Raw genomic sequence first — 23,761 nt, 5'->3', positions numbered from 1 at the left:
TGCCCCCAGGTGCACCAGCTCTGCGCGCCAGTGCTCTAGCCCTGCCCACAACCTGTGCCAGCCCCGCTCCCTGTGCTCCAGCCCCGCCTCCTGTGCCTCAGCCCCGCCCCCTGTGCTCCAGTCCCGCCCCCTGTGCCTCAGCCCCGCCCCCTGTGCTCCAGCCCCGCCCCCTGTGCTCCAGCCCTGCCCCCTGTGCGCCAGTCCCGTCCCCAGGTGCGCTAACCCCGCCCCCGTGCCCCATCTCCCTATGCCCCAGCCCTGCCCCCCTTCCCTGGGCACCACCCGCTGTGCCCCAGCTCCGCCCACCTTCCCCCAGTCCCGCCCCCTTCCATGAGCCCCGCCCCCTGTGCCCCAGCCCCGCCCACCTTCCGCCAGCCCCGCCCACCTTCCCCCAGCCCCCCCCCCCCCGTGCCCCAGCCCCGCCCACCTTCCCCCAACCCCGCCCCCTGTGCCGCAGCCCCGCCCACCTTCCCCCAACCCCCCCCCCTGTGCCGCAGCCTCGCTCACCTTCCCCCAGCCCCGCCCCCTGTGTCCCAGCCCCGCCCCCCGTGCCCCAGCCCCGCCCCCTGCAGTGAGCCGGGCGGCCTCGGGCGGCGCTGGCGGGCTGAGGGTGAGCCGCGCCGGGCCTGGGGCGCGATGGCGGAGCGGGGCGGCCGGCTGTGGGCGGAGATCGAGCGGGCGGTGGGCCAGGGGCGGCGGGAGCTGGTGCTGCGGGGCTGGGAGCCGGAGCCCGGGGAGGGGCCGGAGCCCGGCCAGGGGCAGGCCGCCGGGCGCCTGGGCCTGCTGCAGCACCTGGAGGTGAGCGGCGTGGTGGCCGGGCTGCGGGCGCTGCCGGCCGGCCTGGGCCTACTGTCGGGCCTGCGGAGCCTGGTGCTGAGCCGCGACCGCCTGACGGCGCTGCCCGCCGAGCTGGGCGAGCTGCGGGCCCTGCAGGCGCTCGATGTGTCGGACAACGAGCTGGAGGCGCTGCCCGAGGCCCTGGGCCGCCTCGCCGCCCTGCACAGCCTGACGGCCAGCGGCAACCGGCTCACCGCCCTGCCCGCCGCGCTCGGCCGCTGCCTCCGACTCGCCGCCCTCAACGTGTCGGCCAACCGGCTGTCCGGCCTGCCCCCCGAGCTGCTGCAGCCCGGCCTCGCCCTGCTCAGCGCGCTCAGCGCCGCCGACAACTGCATCCTGCAGCTGGGCCCCGGGGTCAGCGAGCTGCCGGCGCTGCGGGTGAGTGTACCCCCGTACCCCAATACCGTGTACCCCCAATACCCCAATACCGTGTACCCCCAATACCCCAATACCGTGTACCCCCAATACCATGTACCCCCCAATACCCCAATACTGTGTACCCCCAATACTGTGTACCCCCAATACCGTGCTACCCCCCAAAACCCCAATACTGTGTACCCCCCCAATACCTTCTACCCCCAATACCGTATACCCCCAATACCGTGTACCCCCAATACCGTGCTGCCCCCCAATACCCCAATACTGTGTACCCCCAATACCGTGCTGCCCCCCAATACCCCAATACTGTGTACCCCCAATACCGTGCTGCCCCCCAATACCCCAATACTGTGTACCCCAATACCGTGCTGCCCCCAATACCGTGCTACCCCCCAATACCCCAATACTGTGTACCCCCCCAATACCGTCTACCCCCAATACCCGTGTACCCCCAATACCCGTGTACCCCCAATACCCGTGTACCCCCAATACCGCGCACCCCCAATACCGTGCACCCCCCAATACCCAAATACTGTGTACCCCACACCCCAATACCGTGTACCCCACATATTCCAATACTGTGTGCCACCCAGTACCCCAATACTGAGTACCCCTATCCCAAATACTGTGTACCAACAAATCCCGTGTACCCCTCCACGCCCCAAATACCTGTACCCCACACACCCCAAATACTGTGTGCCGCCAGACCACAAATATTGTGTCCCAAATACCGTGTACCCCCATACCCCCAAAACTGCATACCCCAAATACCATGTACCCCCACACCCCAGGTAATGTGTACCCCATACTCCAAATATTGTGTACCCCCAAATACTGTATACCTCCCCAACCCAGCACCAACCCAAACCCCTCCCTCCCAAATACCTCTCACCAAACAATGCATATACTCCCTTCAATGCCTCAAATACCCCCTCATACAACCTTGCACTCTCTTCGCTCCCCCCCTCCAGCACACCTTGTAACTTCCCAAATATGCCTTGTACCCATACCATCTCAAATACCCCCAAACCCTCCCCTGCACCTCCACAAATATGCCCTCTGCTGCCCCTTTCCCCTTCCCCCCCCCCAAAAAAAAACACCAATACCCCCAAAACCCTCCCCGCCCCCAAAAAACCTCCCCCAACTCCTCCATCTCCAAATACACCGCTCACCCCCTCCAAACAACCCAAAAAACCCTTACCCCCATCCCACCACCCCCCCACCTCTCCAAATACCCCCCCCATCTCTCCAAATACCCCCCATCTCTCCAAATACCCCCCCATCTCTCCAAATACCCCCCCATCTCTCCAAATACCCCCCCATCTCTCCAAATACACCCCCATCTCTCCAAATACCCCCCCATCTCTCCAAATACGCCCCCATCTCTCCAAATACGCCCCCATCTCTCCCAATACACCCTCCACCTCTCCAAATACACCCCCCACACCTCCAAATACACCCCAATACACCCCCCACCTCTCCAAATACACCCCCCACCTCTCCAAATACACCCCCCACCTCTCCAAATACACCCCCCACCTCTCCAAATACACCCCCCACCTCTCCAAATACACCCCCCACCCCTCCAATCATGATTGGCGAATCTGTTGAGTTTTTTGAGGTTGTCACTAGCAGAATAGATAAGGGGGCGACCAGTGGATGTGAATTTTGATTTTCAGAATTCGCTAAGGTGCCACACAAGAAGTTATTAAACAAATTTAGGGCTCATGGGATTGGGGGTAATATACGACCATGGATTGAGGATTGGTTAACGGACAGAAAACAGGGTAGGAATAAATGGGTCATTTTCGGTTTGGCAAACTCTTAACTAGTGGGGTACCACAAGGATCGGTGCTTGGGGTTGGAATGCAAATTGTGAGGAGAATGCAAAGAGACTTCAAGGGGATTATAGACAGGTTAAGTGAGTGGCAAATGGAATATAATGTGGAGAAATGTGAAGTTATCCACTTTGGTAGGAAAAACAGAAAAGCAGAGTATTTTTTAAATGGTGAGAGAATGGGAAATGTTGGTGTTCAGAGGGACCTGGGTGTCCTTGTACACCAATCACTGAAAGTTAACATGCAGGTACAGCAAGCAATTAAGAAACCAATGGTATGTTGGCCTTTATTACAAGAGGTTTTGAGTGCAAGAGTAAAGGGGGTAGAAATTGCCCCCTGCGGGAAGCGGGGTGCACCTACCCTTTTTGAAGTGTTCTGGCCTCTGCAATGGATGTGGCTGCCTATCCGGCGAAATTCAGCTCCTCGGGGTGCTTTTTCCAGCGGGCAGGAGTGGGGGCGGGACGGAGTGTCCCCGCTGATGATGTCAGCGAGCTGGAACGTCACAATGCCCCTTCCCTTCAGTTAAAGGGGAGAGTCACTGCAAGATATTTTAGTTAGGTCCACTGGGCCATCAGGGAGGGTTTCGGCCAGGCCAGCGGCCTGGCACCCAAGAGGGGGTACCAGGCTGACTATTGGCAGCCGGCCGAACCCAAGGGCGTAATTGGCGGCCATGGCAGTGCGCCCTGCCCCTGAAGGGTGGCTGTGCTGCCATTTCACATAGTGCACGGGGCGACGGCAATTTCGGGTCAGGGGCAATTTCGCGAGGTTGTCCCGCCAGTCGGAAACGGGTCGGCGCGTGCACGCTGCAGCGGTTAAATGGGCGGAGCAGTCCCGGACACCGCTACCCCTCCTGAGTTTGGGCAATTTCTAAAATGGCAGCCCCTGCACGGAGAGTCGGCGGCTAGGGTCCTTATCGGGAGGGGCACTTTAGGCCGCAAGGTGTCTTACTGCAATTATACAGGGCCTTGGTGAGACCGCACCTGGAGCATTGGGTACAGTGTCGGTCTCCTTATCCAAGGAAGGATATACTTGCCATAGAGAGGGAGTACAACGAAGGTTCACCAGACTGATTCCTGGGAATTGTCCTATGAGGAAAGATCGAGCAGGCTGGGCCGATATTCTCTTGAGTTTAGAAGAATGAGAGGTGATCTCATTGAAACATACAACATTCTTACAGGGTAGATACAGGGAGGATGTCTCCCCGGGCTGGGGAGTCTAGAACCAGGGGTCACAGTGTCAGAATAAGGGGTCGGCCATTTAGGACTGAGATGAGGAGACATTTCTTCCCTCAGGGTGGTGAATGTTTATAATTCTCTGCCCCAGAGGGCTGTGGAGGCTCAGTCGTTGAGTATCTTCAAGACAGAGATTGATAGATTTTTGAATATTAAGGGAAGTGTCATCATATCATCATCATAGGCAGTCCCTCAGAGTCGAGGATGACTTGCTTCCACACTCGAAATGAGTTCTTAGGTAATTGAAGTGTCCAATGCGGGACCTATAGCCTCTGTCATAGGTGGGGCAGAGGCTGGTTGAAGGGACGGGTGGGTGGGGTGCCGAGGTTGTCGCGCGTTCCTTCCGCTGTCGATGTTTGGCTTCAGCTTGCTCTCGGCGACGATACTCGAGGTGTTAACCACCTGCCCGGATGCTTTTCCTCCACTTTGAGCAGTCTTGGGCCAGGGATTCCCAGGTGTCGGTGGGGTTGTTGCATTTTTTCAAGGAGGCTTTGAGGGTATCCTTGAAGCATTTCCTCTGCCCACCTGGGGCTCACTTGCCGTGTCGAAGCTCCAAGTAGAGCGCTTGTTTTGGGAGCCTCGTGTCAGGCATGCGGACAATGTGGCCCGCCCAGGGAAGTGGAGTTGAGGTAGAAGATCAGCCATGATCTTATTGAATGGTGGCGATTGAATTGCCTACTCCTGCTCCTAATTCTTATGTTCTTAAATCCCCCCTCCCAAAAAATACAGTGACCAATACAGGCCAGACCAGAAGACATTAGTGAACCAGAGGGATTTTTACGACAATCTGGTAGTTTCAGGGTCACCATTACTGATACTGGCTTTTTATTCCAGATTTGTTTAATTAACTGGATTTAAATTCCCTGGCTGCCCGTGGTGGGATTTGAACTCCTGTCTCTGGATCATTAGTCCAGGCCTCTGGATTACTAGTCCAATGACATAACCACTTGGCTACCGTGCCCTGCTATCACCTTCCTGCTTGGTGCTCAATGTATTCAACACCCTGCAGAGCACTTTCAGATATATGCCCATGTGGGGATATATCGCGCCCGGCTACACCGGAAGATGATCCTGTAATATCCGCCAGAAATATATGTCTTCATTGTGCAAGAGCCGCTAAGTATTCCTCTCTCCTCTTGTGTTCTAGACTCTGGACCTTTCCAACAATCAGCTCACGGAGATTCCGTGCGAGCTCGCAGACTGTCCCAAGCTGAAGGAAATAAACTTCAAAGGCAACAAATTGAAAGATAAGCGACTGGAGAAAATGGTGAACGGATGCCAGACCAAATCCATCTTGGACTACCTGAGGTCGGGGGGCCGTGGGAAGGGGAAAGGGAAAATGGACAATGCGGAGAAGGGTGAGCTGAAAGAGAAAGCTAGGAAGAAAAAGAAAGCTGTGAAGAAAGACGATGACGGTGAATCAGACGGGATGGAGGACCTGAACAAATTGGTGGTGCGAGTACTGCACATTTCTGAAAGCCCTTCCACCGTGCTGGTGAAAGTCACTGCCAATATCAAGGATGTCAGACCTTATATCGTGTGCTGCATTGTGGAAGGAATGAACCTGAGACCGGGAAATGCATTGAAACGGTTCCTCATCGCTCAAGTAATTCTTTTAAACTCGCAATCTATAGATTCAATTTTTTTTTTTTTTTAATTCCCATTCTCTTGTACAAGTTATTGAGATGTCCTGCTTTACCTATTTCTAAGACATTTAGATTTTATGCACTACATTTACATCTGTGCTCACTGACCTACATTGGCTCCCGGTTAAGCAATGCCTTGATTTCAAAATTCTCATCCTTATTTTCAAATCCCTCCATGGCATTGCCCCTCCTTATCTCTCTAATCTTCTTCAGCCTCACAACCCCCCCGAGATGTCTGCGCTCCTCTAATCCCTGATTATAATCGCTCAACCATCGGTGGCCGTGCCTTCTGTTGCCTGGGCCCCAAGCTCTGGAACTCCCTCCCTAAACCTCTCCACCTCGCGACCTCTCTTTCCTCCTTCAAGACGCTCCTTTAAACCTACCTCTGACCAAGCTTTTGCCCGCCTGTGCTAATTTCTCCTTATGTGGCTCGGTGTCAAATTTTTGTCTTATAATGCTCCTGTGACGTGCCTTGGGACGTTTCACTATGTTAAAGCGCTGTATAAATACTTGTTATTTATCGATCGACTTTTGATTTATTGCAGTTTCATACATGCAACGATGTGACCCACTTGCACTTTGCTCAAAGGCCCATTTCCTAAAACAGCAAATTGCCACTGAGCAATTAAAAAAATATATATATATTTTCAAAAACAAAAGCAAGCCATTGTATCCTTTGTCCGACAGCATGTGGTCTCAACAAGGTAAAGTTACTCTGCCGTGAGCTACTCCCAGCACAGTTAATCTTCTATTATAGAATGTGTTAAGCCCTCACTGCTACTTTATACCCATCCTATTATTATAAGTGATCAACTCTGAATTTTGGTGTGACTGTTAATTTTTCAGAATACCAGCACCAGGAAGTGTTGGTGTTCACTCTATGACCTGCCTCCTATGAGGAAAGGGCCCAAGCTCTGTTTCCTCGAGCTCTGTTTTCGTTTTCGGAGAAGAGAATATTTGGGAATGATCAGAGCAATTCTTTATTAGTTACTTCAGCTTATGAGTTTTTTTTTACATCCTTTCGAGTTTGTGCAGGAAGCGAGTTTCCTGCCCATCTCTCTCCTACATGACTATATCTAACCTCTACTCGATGGCTTGCTAATGAAGGTTGTTATTTATTCTCTTTCCCCAGACCAAATTACACGATGATGTCTGTCAGAGGAGAACGTTGGCAACTATTGCAACTCATGATTTACATTTGGTGAAGGGACCTTTGCTGTATGATGCAAGACCCTCCCATTCCTTGAAGGTAAAATACACAGACATGGAACTGTTGTAAGACTAGTTGGATCTCTCTGGTCCGGAAACATCTGTGGTTTGGCATTAGCTGGGCCTGAGGGAGAGGAGGGTTTATAAAAAAAAAAATGTTTTGATTTGGCTGGAGTGGCTATCAGTCAGTGAATGTGTTCGGCGATTGGCCGGAATGGTAGTCAGCGAGTGTGTTTGGTAATTGGCTGGAGTGGCTATCAGTCAGTGAGTGTGTTCGCCGATTGGCTGGAACAGCACTCAGTCAGTGAGTGAGTGTGTGCGGGTGCAGAGGGAGCCGCCCACAGGCTGACGGCACACACACACACACACACACACAGGAGCCTGCGCGCTGATGCCAGACCCTCCCATTCCTTGAAGGTAAAATACACAGACAAGGAACTGTTGTAATACAGGTTAGACCTCTCTGGTCCGGAAACATCCGTGTTTTGGCATTAGCTGGGCCTGAGGGAGAGAATGATTTATTTTTTTTTAAGTTTTGATTGGCTGGAACGTGACCTCCTGTGGTTCATAAAATTCTCTGTTTAGGCAGCGGTCAGATCCCGAGGGTGCCGGATCAGACAGGTCCAACCTGTAGTAAGTTGGATTGTTCACTGGCAGAAATAATTGAACGAAAGAAAGATGTGCATTTGTATAGCGCCTTTCACGACCACCAGACGTCTCAAAGCGCTTCACAGCCAATGAAGTACTTTTTGGAGTGTAGTCACTGTTGTAATGTGAGGAACACAGCAAGCTCCCACAAACAGCAATGTGATAATGAGCAGGTAATCTGTTTTAGTGATGTTGATTGAGGAATAAATATTGGTCCCAGGATACCGGGGAGAACTCCCCTGCTCTGCTTTGAAATAGTGCCATGGGATCTTTTACGTCCACCTGAGAGAGCAGACGGGACTTTGATTTAACGTCTCATCCGCAAGACAGCATCTCCGACCGTACAGCACTCCCTCAGCACTACACTGGCGTGTCAGCCTAGATTTATGTGCTCAAAAAGAGAGATTGAGTAGATTTTGAGCTTGCACTCTCTAGAGTTCAGAAGAATGAGAGACGATCTCATTGAAACATACAAAGTTCTGAGGGGGATTGACAGGGTAGATGCTGACAGGTTGTTTCCCCTCGTGAGGGAGTCTAGAACCAGGGGGCACAGTTTCAGGATAAGGGGTCGGCCATTTAAGGCTGAGATGAGGAGACATTTTTTCACTCGAGGATTGTGAATCTTTGGAATTCTCTACCCCAGAGGGCTGTGGATACTCAGTCATTCAAGACCGAGATCAATAGATTTTTGGGAACTAAGGGAATCAAGGGATATGGGGATAGTGGAGGAAGGTGGCGTTGAGGTCGAAGATCAGCCATGATCTTATTGAATGACGGAGCAGGCTCGAGGGGCCGAATGGCAGACACTTGCTGCTAATTCTTATGTTGTCTAATAATCACTTTCAGCTTGATGTTTGGAGCCCCACTACTGGAGGCGATAGTATTGAAGAATGGAAGTTGAGTAATTGGAAGGGCATTTACTTGTGGATACGAAGTGCTTACTTTCATTTGTGAAGGCTGTCATTGAAATGAATGTCACACAACATGTTGAAAGCTAGATGTTTCCTTTCTATCTAAACTCCAGTCACCTGAGACGTACAGGGAAGGCGAGTTGTAAATTATGAATGAGCTGCTTTCCAGTCCTTTATTTTTAACTCTATGGAAAGCTTAATGATATGATACACCAGTAACTGCAGATTGCCAGATAAGTGGCTTGTTCGTGTTCAAGTCTTCAGTTAATTTGTAACTCGTGTGCTGCTCCAGTACTTCGCCATATACTTTAGATTCACTTATACCAATACCTTCATCATAGTAGATGTGTTTTTTTTCATTCCTGGAATGTGGGCGTCGCTGGCAAGGCCGGCATTTATTGCCCATCCCTAATTGCTCTCGAGAAGGTGGTGGTGAGCCGCCTTCTTGAACCGCTGCAGTCCGTGTGGTGAAGGTGCTCCCACAGTGCTGTTAGGGAGGGTGTTCCAGGATTGTGACCCAGCGACGATGAAGGAACGGCGATATATTTCCAAGTCAGGATGGTGTGTGAAGTGGGACATTGCGTCCTTCAGGAATTAAGGGGTTAACAATGCAACCTGCACACTAGCAGACACGCTTTAGCTAAAGTAAATCCTCTGAAATAATGTCTGAAGTGCGAGCACGGGATGTGGTTTGTAACAGGCGTGGTTTGCTAGTTCTGCAAAGCAAGAACGGCTTTGAATATGCAAACTATAAACTTCATGCGAACTTTGAACAGATGTACTGCCGACCGAAAATGGAGGTGGTACCTTAATGTTATTCGAGCTAGGCAGAAAACAGAGGCAAGTGATTATGTGACGTGGATGGAAATTAACCAGTCAGTCACTGTGCACGCAGGCTTTAAACTAATCAAATTGTGCCAAAGGATCGTGCACGAGGCTGACATGCATCATTAAGTGTATAAAAGGTTGTTTGAAACTACGTATCATGGGACAGTGACCTGGCTAGACCCATAGCAGGTCACCTCCCCACTGGTGTGAATAAAGACTGCTTGAATCTTCGAGCGCAGACCTGGTGTCGAGTGCTTATTTTAAATACTCCACTTCAGTGTGTGACTATTAGAATCATTAAGTTACTATTCTGGGGCTCCTCTGATAACTCTGGATAAATATACCATGGGGCCAATCGTGAAACAAGAAATATTCAAACCTGGTCTTGTTATTAATCAATATCTTACAGGTAATAAGTCCTTGAGTAATGGCGATGGGGTTGGAGGGCAGGGTGAGGTTCAGGCAGGATAGGAGGCAGAGAGAATCTAGGCATAGATTGAAATTATCATAAGTGAGACGTTGCTTGTTGCAAAGGTGAAGCCAGCAGAAGGAGAATTTGATGAGGCAATTGCTGTGGGGTTGAGGGGGCCGTAGACGATGATGACTCCCTATTCTGGTAGAATATCGTATCCCCACTGCTGCGCTGACAGAGGTCGGCTAACTTGCCACAGATCAACAATCAAACTTAAACCTCCTGGATCGTATGGCTCTGTTCCACACGGGCTTTTATCGACTGAGTCATTCGGGGGAGCCCAGAAGTGTATTTAAAGCATTCTTGGTCATGTACTGTAGTTACCAAGCTCAGATTGTTTGTTTGAGTATTGATGAAAGTTGCCTTTCCAACACTCATTTACTCCAGTCCTTGTGCCGGTAAAGACCGCTTTAATATATAATGACTCTTTTGTTTGTCTTGACCAACATTGCTAAGCTTTATTGAGCTGCTGCCAGTTTAACTTCAAATTGTCCATTATTCATGATGATAGCCCTGTCAGAGTGGTTCTTGGAATTAATTGTCTAATGTGCTTGGTCTGAGGGAGGATTGGTACATTACAGTAATGTGTGGACATGTATATCCTGTGTTCTAGTGAAAATGGAATGTTAGCACCATTTGACGTTTACTGTGTGTAATGTAGGTACTTGAGGTAAAGAACAAAAGGTTTAAGATAAAGACCTCGAGGGACATAAGTAAGACAAAGACCACAGTAATAAATTGGAAAAAAGCTGATTTTAAGGGGATGGGAATGGAACTAGGCAAAGCATAGTAAAGTAAGTTAGGGAAGAGAAAACCGAGGCACTATTACATTTATTTTAAAGTTAATTGGAAAAGAGTATAGTGCCAGAGGACTGGCAAACAGCTGATGTGATTCCTATATTTAGAAAGGGCGATCGAATAAGTCCGGGGAACTATAGACCAATTAACTTAACGTCAGTTGTATGAAAGATAATGGAATCTTTACTTAAAGATGTAATAGAAAAACATCTAGAAACTGAAAATATAATAGCGTAGTCAACATGGATTTCAAAAGGGATGGTCATGCTTGACCAACCTTACTTCTTCAAAGAATTTAATAACAGGGTGGATAATGGTAATGCAGTAGAGGTAACATATTTGGATTTTCAAAAGGCCTTTGATAAGATACCGCATAGTAGATTCGTGACAAAGTCAGAACATGTGGAGTCAGGGGACAAGTAGCAGAATGGATAGCAAGATGGTTATAAAACAGAACACAGAGTAGGGGTTAAAGGTAGTTACTCAGCCTGGTAAAAGGTGGGAAGTGATGTTCTGCAGGGACCGGTGCTGGGACCACTGTTGTCCACTATTTACAGAAACGATTTGGACTCTGGAATCGGAGCTACAATTTCAAAATTTGCGGACGACATCAAATTCGGAGGTGTAGTTAATATAGAAGCAGCCTGCAACACGATGCAGGAAGACATTAATAAAATTGCAGGTTGAGTGTGGAATTGGCAAATGAACTTCAGTATAGCTAAGTGTGAGGGTGGTACATTTTGGTACGAATAATAAGGCAAATTATTAAAGGTAAATTGTAAATATTTATTTCTTAATTCATTGTACCCTTAGTGAAGAAGAGAGAAAAGCAAAAACACACTTGTATTTCAGTGAATAACGATACTACTCCAGCGGTTACTGTGTCCATATTGAGGGTTACTTGGTATTTTTCATAAATAGGGTTTTTTTTTATAAAGTGCAAATTAACCATAAAAAAATTATAGCAAGTGCAAATATTAGCAAATAGAAAAGTCAACAGTAACGTACGGCATTTAGAAACAATGGGGCTGATTTTCACCCTACTCACTCGGCAGAAACCTGGCGGTGGGCAGTTAAAACATAGAAACATGGAAAGTAGGTGCAGGAGTAGGCCATTCGGCCCTTCGAGCCTGCACCACCAGTCACTATGATCATGGCTGATCATGCAACTTCAGTATCCCATTCCTGCTTTCTCTCCATACCCCCTGATCCCTTTAGCCGTAAGGGCCCACATCTAACACTCTTTTGAATATATCTAACGAACTGGCTCTTACCTGTCCGGGAGGTGCCATGATCGCAACATTGCAATTTTAACCTGCTTTTCTGAGCGGGCAGCAAGGACAGGCGCCCGGAGCCAACAGGGTCCTTCTTTACATATGCATGTTACAGTTCGTTGACATCATTGAGACCCGAGTGTAATTTTAACTCGGGCCTGAGTGGGGAATCCGCCTGGAGTTAAAATCGGGGCCATGGTTCTAACCAGTTGTGTGTTGAAACTTTCAATTATTGTCACCATCTCTGAAGTGAAGGGTTTTACCTTGGTTGGTTCCTGTGAAGTGAAGTGCCGTTTCCTATAGTGGGCCACCTGTGGCAGCGCTCCATCCCTTTAACAACATTCCAGCTTTGTGAAGACATTCAATGCTCAGGCAGTGCCTCTTGTACTTTCAGATTACTCCACTCGGAAGGAAAGAGGTGCAGGCGACTGATCTGGTTCGACAGTTACAGCTGGAAGCCGATGAGCAACGGAAACAGAAGAAACGGCAAAACGTTTCTGGCCTTCACAAGTCAGTAACACGCAAACACTCTATTGGTTGTGTTCCTGCATCGTTCTCTGTCATTGTTACAGTTTACTTAAATATATATCCATCACCATTCACTTGAAGCAATGCCAGAAACTGTAGCCCTAAATCCCTCTGGCAGCCTCCTGGGGTGGACCTGGGTCAGAATGGGACTTCTGATTGTGACACGGGTCAACTCTGCTTAATTTTCTCTTTTTTTAAATTTATATAATCAGCATATTTGTTTTTCTGAAGTCATTAATTCTCTGCTTGATACCACCCCACAGGCACACTGCAATGTTCCCCCTCATTTTTTCCCCCTTTAACTGGCCCATTCAGATTTTTGCGCGTGCGTGATTTCTTCCAAATAAAAACCAGTGAGCGGCCTGCGCGGGAACTCCAGACCGCTGTGCCTGCGCAGCTTAGTGGGAACGTTGCTGTGAAGCTTCTGGTTTCTCAAAATAGTTCTCATCGAAACTGTTCAGCCATGGGATTATCCGAGCCATGCCCGCTCCAATTCTCAGACGATATCCAAGTACATACTTCCCCCAGTAGGGGCTGGTGGATAGCATGCAGGAGCAAGAATTCCTTGCCCCCGGAGCACTGAGATCCGTCGTAGCACCACCCAAACTGAGAGCGAATTCAGCACAGTCCAAATACTAATCCTAGGACTCCTTGCTCTGTGTGACACAGCTCCTGGCTAGATCAATACAATGAGCCATTGGGCAATCTGCACCCCCTCTTCTAAATGGTTGGATTGAGATCACATTGTATGTGTATTCACTAAGGTGAATGCAGGCTGAGTGGCATTCTGTAATAGTGCTACCCAATGTTAGACCTTGCAGCACCAATATCTTGAACGATTTACTTATTTTTGGCTCAACATTAAAAAAAATCCCACCAGAAACATCCTACCCTCTTTTTAAAAGAAAAGTTGCTGTCTTAAAGCATAAGTAGTACATGTACAGCACGCCTGAGCTACGCTCAGATATGTGGAATTGCAACAGGCATGTTGTACATGTGGGAAAAAACAATTCCTTTTGAACTGGTGAGGCACAATTTTGTAAACTAGATTTGTACTTGCTGATTCTGTTGTGTGTATTGCTGGTACCAGAACGTGTGGGATTTGGTCTGTCGCTGCTGTGTTGGGACACTTGCTGTTTACTGCACAGATCCTCCCTCGTTCACCGTGCAATCAGAATAACATCACCCGTACCAACATGTACAAATTGCTGCTGTTCACCCCTCAACCCCAGTTCTGAATTTACTGAATTTTTGTGGTTCAGCTTCATGGGTCCCAGCCAACCCTTTGTTACTGTATTCATGTGGTCGCTGCCCATGGGTGAACCTAGACATTAACGGGCAGATTTTGTGCCCCACCAGCTTTTGGATACATAGGCATAACACACTCTCACCAGATCCCTACCAGCATTATCTTATCCTGGGCTTCAAGTTAGTTCTTGCCTTTAAAATAATGCTCGCAGATAGGTTATGTGAACATGTTAAGCTGTCATAGTCAAAGATGGTAAATCTGAAGATCTACCCTCGAGTGTCGGCAGGCTGTTGGATCAGGGAGAACATTACCACTGAGTTTATCCTCCCTTCATTCCAGTGTCCATGCATGCAATTCCTAGTTGGGTGTAGATGAGGGATTAAAGAAATGTGATGACACTCAAACGATAATGACCATGGCCCACTCTTGGACTTCCACATAAATGATCGCATGTAAAATATGTAACTAATGACGTACCGGCACAATAGAATGTGTGAGCCAGAATGATCAATTCACTAGTAAGACTATTATTGAAAATAATGGCACTTTAATGTAGAATTGCAGCATGATACCAAGGTGTATGTGTACTATACAGCGGACAGAAAATAATATCTTGGTCGCAGGCTACTCCTGATTTTTACGTGTGCTGGTCTCTGTTTTCCAGATATCTCCAGTTACTTAACGGGAAAGAAAATTTTCCTTGTTTAGTCGATGCCGAAGATCATGTCATTTCATTCCCACCAATCACAAACAGTGATAAAACAAAGGTAGGTTTCCTAGCAATCATTTTAATAATTAGCCATAGCTCTATACACCGGGAGGTCATGGTTGAGATTTCCGTCAATGCTGATCATTCCACAGGTTACAGGACCAGCTTTGACAAATAGCACACTTGGAAAATAACTGAAATGGCTGTTCTCATTAAACACGCTCCATTGTTCTTGTGGCTGATTTGTCACAAGGTTGCAAATGTTTTAGGGATTAGGTGAGCAGTGGGTTAGATTCTTCTACTTCTGGGAACTGGGTGCAAATCCAGCCTCTCCTGGCGTAAGCCTATCTGCGAGCCAAAGGTCCCTTGAATGTTTTTGGGAGGTGTACGGCCCCTTTGAGGAGCCCATTCAAAATGCTGCGCATGTGGTTGCTCCTGTTTCAGAGCTGGTGAGCCGGCTATGCTGGTGCTGCAGAGCGCCACTTGGCTGCGAACTGTAAAGACCCGACAGGAAAGTTTCTGTCTGTTCTGATGAAATTGGCCCCACAACACACAGTTGCCAGTCCGACACCATGGGCAGTGTCGCTCGGAGAGACCACAGACTGGCTGGTGTAGGAAACGGGAGAGGTTTCATACTGTCCAATGTGTGACACCGGCTGAGGGACGTGATTTGGGATGAGGAGAGCAGGCTACCTCGGATCCGTGGTCCTCGATGTTGGCACAGGATGTCTGAAATGGGAAGTGTTCCATTCCCGAGCACTGACGCTCCTCAGCAGAAGGGTTATTTTATGTCCTGCTATGAAGCGGTGAACCCATCCCCAGGTGTGGAAGTACAGGTACTGGTGAAGCACAGCTTGCTATCCTCTACATTCTGCTTATTGTTTTGAATGGAATGAAGTAATAATGTGTCATCTCCACTCGATCTTACAAAATGCTTCTTTCCTCACCAATTTTCTTCTCTTCATTCCTGGCAGTTTGCTGATTAGACCTGGGTCCTTGTCTGTGGTTCACCATGAATCGCCTGCCAATCAGCTATTGGAATAACCTAGGGCGTTCTTGTTTTTAATGGGGCATTAATTTTGTGGAAGCAGCTACCACTGTTTAGTGCTTTAAGATTAAAGCACAGGTTATTTTGTGGCAGTTAAATGCCACAGAGATGAGCAACCATGACTCGACTCTAAAATGAGTAGGGTATGTTCCAGTACGCAGTGCATTCTGGGTACAGTCGTCTGCCATTGAGGCCCAGAATCGTGGCATGGATCTTTTTTTAAGATCGGGCCAGGGAGAATGGCTTTTGCCAATTGATCAGCCATGATCTTATTGAATGGTGGTGCAGGCTTGAAGGGCCGAATGGCCTACTCCTGCACCTATTTTCTGTGATAAACTGAGTGTTCCTGGTTGCAATTGGGGTCCATCTCTGACCCACGAGGAGTGAAGATGACTAATGTGTGGCTCACGTTCTATTTCTGTTCATTTCTATGCGGGCAGCATAGAATGACCAGGCGGACCGCATAAGGCCCGCAGGCCGTATTTTGCCCAACTCTGGTCTATAATGTTGTAATGTTTTGTTTTTAGATTAGAAAAGCCACCGGTCAGCTGTTCCTAGAAGTAACCAGCTCCACGAGTCTGCAAGTCTGCAAAGACGTGATGGACAGCCTGATTGTGGTGAGTAACTCTAAACCTATTCCTGGGTTTATATGCAGCCGGTGGTGCTTTTTGCTTTGTTTTATTTTCATTGTTACCCTGTAGCTACTGGTTACATGTTGCTCTATACTTATCCTTACTCGCACATCAACTATGTGGTTTAATTGAACTAGCGACTTCTGCTAGCTACACGTTGAATCTATACTTATTTTTAGTCACAATTTAACCGTGTGGCTTAGTTTGGGAGATTTTGCTCTGCACAGTTTCAAAAGCAGGGTATTGGTGGGTCTTTCTCTGCCCCTTTGTGTGAGCCTAAACAAATGAATAGGTGCAATGAATTGCATGTGGGTACAGCAAGTAATAAGGAAGGCAAATGGCATGTTGGCCTTTATTGCAAGCGGGTTGGAATACAAGAGTAAGGAAGTCTCGCTACAACTGTACAGGGTCTTGGTGAGACCACACCTGGAGTAGTGTGTGCAGTTTTGGTCTCCGTATCTAAGGAAGGATATACTTGCCTTGGAGGCGATGCAACGGAGGTTCACTAGATTGATTCCTGGGATGAGAGGTCTGTCTTATGAAGAGCGATTGTGTAGACTGGGCTCAGACTCTCTGGAGTTTAGAAGAATGAGAGGTGATCTCATTGAAACACACAAGATTCTGAAGGGGAGTGACAGGGTAGATGCTGAGAGATTGTTTCCCTGGCTGGCCTGTCTAGAGCCAGGGATCACAGTCTCAGGATAAGGGGTCAGCCATTTAGGACTGAGATGAGGAGGAATTTCTTCACTGAGGGTTGTGAATCTTTGGAATTCTCTACCCCAGAGGGCTGTGGATGCTCAGTCGTTATATAGATTTTTGGACTCTAGGGGAATCGAGGGATATGGGGATCGGGCAGGAAAGTGGAGTTGAGGTCGAAGATCAGCCATGATCTTATTGAATGGTGGAGCAGGCTCGAGGGGCCGAATGGAAGAAGTTTGAAGGATTTGAAAGCTTGCCACAGCGTTAAGTTGTCTGGTGGACATTTGATGCTTGTTTCTGTATAAAATTGATAACATTTCCAAAATGATTAAAAAGAAATGAGCATAGAAAAATAGATTTGCACCGCAATCGTTGAATTTGTCGTCTTCAAAGAAAGTTAAGTCTCTGATGTGTAACTATACTCTCTGGTGCTGAAACATGAGGACCAATTAAAGCCTTGGCTGTGGCTCTTGAGCTGCTCTATGTACAATAAGCAGCGTTCCACCACACTGTGCTGGGTGTCTCTGTTACACCAGGGACTGCCACCCCTTGCATTGTAGTTGTGACCGATTTAGTCAGTATTGTATACCTATTTTGAACAGTAAAAGAGCTTTGTTCAATCTAATTGTTCCCAGTACTTTGTGGTATAATTATGTATGTTTTAAACCACCATGTTGTGTTAACCACACAATAGCATGTTATAATGATGGGCGAGTCCCTAAAAATCCCATCTTTTGAGGTTTTTCTGTATCAGGTACCAGGAACATGAAAGTTAAGGTGCTGATGTATTTCAAAGCCCCTGATGGGATGGCTTATGCACCGTTGGAGAGAAATCATTCACTGTGCACTCATGCCCCACAAGTTTGATACTGGTACAAAGCCGAAACCAGTTTGCAGTGGTACAGATCTTGGACTATAAACCAGGTGTGAAGACCCGAACTGATTCTGAAGCGAACTGGATCGGGACTACCTTCTCCAGAAAATGTCATTCTTCATTGTTCCGATGTCAGATCCAGATTCAGGCTGTGTGTATTCCATAACTGTAATATCTGTGAGGTTGTATAGATGCACCCATAGTGGTCGCCATCGTATCATTCCAGAATGACCACAGCACCAGCAAAATCAGAACCACTGATGTTCTGTGATTATATTTTCTGTTAAGTTGCACCATGTGTGATTGCAACTTAGTAATTCTGGATTGTCTTCGCTGATGTAGTATCCTTGCTGGGAAGAAAGTGTGTTTTCAAATTTATTGATTCAGTCTCCAATTTATCAGAAGAAACTTCAAAATAATAAACTTGTTAAATTAGAAAACAGCAGCAGGGCTTGGATGGTGCAGTGGTTTAAAGCGCTGTCCTTTCAACTCTTAACACCTGGATTTGAATACGTCCCCTTGAAGTCTAATCACTGTTCACTATGCTTCCAAATTTTATGTCATCTGCAAATTTTGAAATTGTGCCCTGTACACCCAAGTCTAAGTCATTAATATAGATCAAGAAAAGCAGTGGTCCCAGTACCGACCCCTGGGGAACACCACTGTATACCTTCCTCCAGTCCGAAAAACAACCATTCACCACTACTCTCTGTTTCCTGTCACTGAGCCAACTCTGTCCATGCTGCCACTGTCCCTTTTATTACCATGGACTTCAACTTTGCTGCAAACCTGTTATGTGGTACTTTGTCGATCGCCTTTTGGAAATCCATGTACACCACGTCAACTGCATTGCCCTCATGAACCCTCTCTGTTACCTCATCAAAAAACTCAATCAAGTTGGTTAAACATGATTTGCCTTTAATGAATAATTTGTGGTATAATTATGTATGTATTAAGATCACTAAGCGGGGTTGAAAACAGGGCAGCAAGGTTGTTGGAAAAAAGATTCTGTACAATAAATCTGCAATGACCAGTCTCTGAGCAGGAAACGAGTGATTGAAGGGCCGGTCACTGTGTGATTCAGGAAAGTATCGGTGCTTCTTTAGATTTTTGATTGCAGCAAATTTCTTTGCTCCAGTACAAATATACTTGTTGAAATAGCGCTTCCCATTTCCTTTGTGTGCGATACAAGTTAAACACTTGTACTGTATTTGAGTATCTTTTATGAATAGTCTAATGCAAGTTTGGTAGAATTAGTGTAAGAATGCATGTGAGGCTGGGCATGAGAATTATTCATAAACTGGTGATTAGAAGTATTGTAGGAGGCTACACTCTGTACCTCAATGTTGTCTGTTACTTTTCCTTTTGTACTGAGCACTATGCTCTTTGTAGCACTAAAATTAGCAGTGTGTTTTATCAACATCTGACAGTAGAAACCATTTAATGAGATTGCACTCTTCCTGAGCCAGCTGCCCCATTGATGTAGTTTCTGTGGCTGTCCCTGAAGCCAGTGCCACTCTGGTCAGCAGGATGTCTAGGTGGCTGGCACCTCCCGCTTGTAGATGCTTCCACCACATAGAAGGTAATGTTTAATAGATAACCGATGAAGAAACTATGAAGCCTGGGGTGACGGCTGCTGGAAGGTCTTGGCGGTGAGATAGGAGACCATGTGCTCACCTATTCAGGGTTCAATGCCTGCCTTGATTGGATTGCAGGCAGGCAGTTCATGCTAATGCTGCATATCTCTAACTGACACTCCACCATTCAGTGAGATGTGATGTTTATCCATGCCATGGTCAAGAGAGTGTGTCGCTGCACTCCCCTATTTAATGATGAGATACAGACAGTCTCTGGGATTGAGTTATCACCATGACGATGCGTCCGATGAATGATGATTGGATCGAAACCCATGCTCCGTGTCAGATTGTATATCCAATACTTCGGTCAGACAGATCCACATTATTCCACCGCACTATTGATGAGCAGCCGGGCTTATTAGTGGGTCCTGGGAGTGTAAACTTGTTACTGGGGGCTAGGATTCTGCCCACTTGGCTCCAGCTAACCCTGCAAGCCAGTGCCCTAACAGGAACGATGGTTCTGGTTGGGTAAGAATTGGGAAGCTTCTTTGGGCTGTTGGCTGTTGTCAGCCTGTACCTGCGTTCCTTGGGTCTTGGAAAGTCTAGGAAAGGAGCATGTGCACTCTGGATTGGGAAACAGGATGTTTTGTGGATTTCTCAGCTTAGTTTGGAGCGTAAAAAACATGGGTTGTTGAAAGAATCAGAGAACGTTACAGAACAGAAGGCAGGAAGCCATTAGGTCCAATGTGTCCATGCCGATTCTCAAACGGCTATCGACTCCGTCCCAATGAGAGTGCATGTTTTCTGGATATCGGCGTCTTGGTCTGCCCATATAGGCCAATGGAGCTCCTGTGTGGGCTGGATTGTACATCCCATTGTGGGCAGCACAGCAACCAGAAACAAAACTAAAAGTTTGCTTCAAAAATACGTGTGCCTGTAGCACCAATAGATTTGTTTTTCACGTTTTCATACTTTCTTCCTCAGAAATGTTGGAATGATTCACAAATCCTCTTTTATCTTCACATGTTTGTGCAGTAATTCTTGTTGGCTCAGTCCACGGGTTTGATATTTCTAAATTGGGCCACTTGTACTGTTTTGTAACTCGAGGATCTCCAACTACTGTATATGAAAAGTATTTCCGGAAACTGGAGAATGTGTCTCTGGTGTCATTGGTGTTTGGGAGGGGATCACTTTGAGAGTGTGTTGCCGTCTTAAGGTTACTGGTCCATAGGAGATGTAATTAAAAATGTATGTATGCCAGTCAGGGTGGCTCTGATAGCTCCATTGATGTGTGCTGTCCTAGAAAGGCTCAGTGAGTTTCTCCAGGTCCCAGCTTCACTTCAGAGTCGGTGCTGAGATTAGCCAGGGTGATGGTGAGGGGTGCTTCCTTGACTTTGGTCTCCCTGTAGGGAGGGGAAAAATCAACTTAAGGTTCCATACTGTATTTTATTGAATCATAGAAATTTACAGCACAGAAGGAGGCCATTCGGCCCATCGTAACTGTGCCGGCCGACAAAGAGCGATCCAGCCTAAAGTGCAGGTTACGGCACTTCAAGTGCACATCCAAGTACTTTTTAAATGTGGTGAGGGTTTCTGCCTCTACCAGCCTTTCAGGCAGTAAATTCCAGACTCCCACCACCCTCTGGGTGAAAAGATTTTGGTTAATCAGTATTTTTTTTTGTAATTCTATCTGTATAGTGTAGCCAACACTAAATAATTACATGCAGAATTGATGGCCACGTTTGTGTATTGGTTGGTTGAGTGTTTAACACCCTCTCTCCATCTGGTACAGTCTAGAACACATCAGGTATCATTAGTGAACTTCATTGAAATGTTATACTTTGCGCAGAGAAATTATAAGCCTTAACTTGTGTGTGTGTGTGGTTTTTTTTTTTAAATACAGCGAATGGCAGAATTGAACAAGTTCACCTTTGAAAACCAGGAGCAGGAGTCTGTGTCTGATGACGAGACCGATGTGAGCATTGACCGAAGCGAAGGGTGGGAGCCCGTTGTGGATCTGACCACGTCGAAGACGGCCAGCCCTGAGCTGACGGTGAAACAAGTGCGGGTAGTTGATGCGGACGGGAGCCTGAAGGTCGTTTACCCAGCCAAAACCGACTTAAATGTAGACGCCAGTTATGTCACCGTAATCCGATAGCCCCACGCACAATCTTTCTCATCGCCTTATTGGAACGTTATCATTTTGAGCTATTTATTTTTGGGGTGTTTTTTTCAGTTTTGTGCCCACTTCCCTTTCTCTCCCGAAGGTGTTGCTTTTGGCTGGAGTCCAGTTTCCTGCGGCCTCTGGTACCTTTTCCCGGTGGGCCATACTCGTCCAATGTCACCTGTACCACTCCACAGGGCGTCACAGCAGGTTATACCGTCACTTTTCAACCATATCTGTTGAGCTGTGCTGGGTAGTGCATATGAATGGACTGTCGCGGCTCACAAAGGCCATTTACACGAGGTGCCCATAGCGTATACCCAACGTGACGCAGCACCGTTTGAGAGGGGGGAGGGAAGGAACAAAACTAGATCACAATCCAACGTATTAGAACTCATGCTTCGAAATCAAGACAGCTTAAGTGAACGGTGAAGTTCTAATCAGCGGACCGAGTAAAGTACGGGCAAAGAGAAAAATCTGTTCCAATTTACTCGTGAAAACCCATTCAGCAGTATTCCAAGATAGCCAATTAATGTCATTGTCACAGTACAGCCTTCAGTATAAAATCTGATGTAGTTACGAATTTGTTGTTTCTGTGTATATATTTTTAAGCTTTATCATTTTAAAACTCCATCCCTTCGGAAACCTGCTTTGGAACCTGGCTCTCTGATGTTGTGCCATTGTTCTGTTCCTGCAGCGTTTTGAGGATACCCGCATTTCCGTTTGGAGAGCATTCCATGGGAAGAAAAGTTAAGTGAGGTCGGGGGAGAAAGCAAAATAAATCCATTCTGGTTTTGGTGTACACTGTAGAATGGTATTGCTACATTAATAAACTAATACCAGAAATAAAACTAGCATGATTGATAAATTATGTGTCTTGATTGATTTAAATAGTTTGTACAAGTATGCTGTCAAACTGACTGATTAGATGATTATGTGGTACACTGACGTACATCATTATTCTGTATTATCTCCATCATTGCAGAGCTACAAGTTATTACTAAGCACATGTCCTCTTCCTCTTTGTGGGGGAGAATGAAAACTGGTTGGGAGGATATTTAAGTACACCAGTGGCCAGGTAAATCGGGGAATAATACTGATGCTGTCAGAATATGTCTCCAGATCAGGTCTACCCAATAGAGAAGGTGTGATTAACGGGATGAGGGTGACGGAGGGAATAATAGTTTTACCAAAAGAGTGGAACTTGCTGCATTGTTCAACAGAAGTTTTGAAACCGAGAGGCCTTTTAAAGCAATGCCAAATATTTCCGTAAAGCATTTCTCTCATCACTTTTCTCTTGCTATTTTTCTTCCCATTTCTAAAGATGTTGATTCCTTGCTGACTGACATGCGTTTCCATGGGCAGTGGTTGGCCGCTGCTACCCTGCATTATCCTGCCACGCCGTAACCTATCCACGCTTTACATCCAAAGAAGCCCAATCCCAATCGGGATTTCTGCATAGCGAGCAGGAATGGGAACCTTGACCAATAAGAGGGCAGCTGTAGCATCTCTGTTACGCCATCCAAGGGCTAATTTAGCATCGACCAAAGATCGGTGGGACCTTGCAGGCCTGCGCTATGTGGCTATTAACTAGATAAAGTCCCCGAGTCATTAGAGGATTAGCTGTCGGACACTTTTAACCCATGTGTTTGCAGAAGAAAAAATATCTTGAGTGAGATTTTGATCTCGATTCTTTACCCAAATCCTCTATTTTAAAATAGATTATCAGTGTTATTATCAACTTGCTGCTTTGTGTTTGCGCAGTTAGTGAAGGCATAAGAGGGAATTGTAAATCCCCCCCCCCCCCCCGAATCGTGTGGGAACCTTATTACAACAACTTGCATTTATATAGTACCTTTAGCGTAGTAAAGCACCCCAGGGCGCTTCACAGGAGCATTATCAAACAAAATTTGACACCGAGCCACAGGAGATATTGGGGGAAGATGACCAAAAGCTTGGTCAAAGAGGTAGGTTTTAAGGAGGAGAGAGAGGCAGAGGGGTTTAGGGAGGGAATTCCAGAGCCTAGGGCCTGGCAGCTGAAAGCACAGTCACCAAAGGTAGAGGAATTAAAATTGGGGTGCACAGGAGGCTAGAATTAGAGTAGCGCGAAGATCTCGGAGGTTTATAGTGCTGGAGGAGGTTACAGAGGTAGATTGTGGATAGCTGAGGCCCAAGCGTTAATCCTTGGATCACCCCACTAGTTACAGCAT

The 23,761-nt window shown here is 47.2% G+C and overlaps 1 protein-coding gene across 2 annotated transcripts; it reads left to right on the top strand.

Annotated features, from left to right (window-relative positions):
- Positions 1-621: 621 nt before the first annotated feature.
- lrrc47 (leucine rich repeat containing 47) lies at positions 622-22,419 on the top strand. Of its 2 annotated transcripts, none has more exons than XM_070860637.1 (7): positions 622-1,215; positions 5,433-5,891; positions 7,064-7,180; positions 12,466-12,581; positions 14,513-14,615; positions 16,133-16,222; positions 21,291-22,419. In XM_070860637.1, exons 1-7 carry the CDS (start codon positions 637-639, stop codon positions 21,543-21,545), a joined length of 1,719 nt encoding a protein of 572 aa, XP_070716738.1. In that variant the 5' UTR covers positions 622-636; the 3' UTR covers positions 21,546-22,419. The 2 variants fall into 2 exon arrangements, with proteins under 2 accessions (XP_070716738.1, XP_070716739.1); XM_070860638.1 differs by lacking the exon at positions 622-1,215 and adding an exon at positions 2,918-3,327.
- The last annotated feature ends 1,342 nt before the right edge of the window (positions 22,420-23,761 follow it).

Source organism: Pristiophorus japonicus, chromosome 18, assembly GCF_044704955.1.
Source record: "Pristiophorus japonicus isolate sPriJap1 chromosome 18, sPriJap1.hap1, whole genome shotgun sequence".
Taxonomy (NCBI): domain Eukaryota; kingdom Metazoa; phylum Chordata; class Chondrichthyes; family Pristiophoridae; genus Pristiophorus; species Pristiophorus japonicus.
The sequence above is the reverse complement of the archived record's forward strand: the minus strand, read 5'-3'. Positions and strand labels throughout refer to the sequence as shown.

Coding starts and splice junctions, on each gene's coding strand:
- lrrc47 (XM_070860637.1), top strand. CDS start 637: ATGGCGGAGCGGGGCGGCCGGCTGTGGGCGGAGATCGAGCGGGCGGTG. Junction 7,181..12,465: donor GACCCTCCCATTCCTTGAAG/GTAAAATACACA, acceptor TTGTACTTTCAG/ATTACTCCACTCGGAAGGAA. Junction 14,616..16,132: donor CAAACAGTGATAAAACAAAG/GTAGGTTTCCTA, acceptor TTTTGTTTTTAG/ATTAGAAAAGCCACCGGTCA.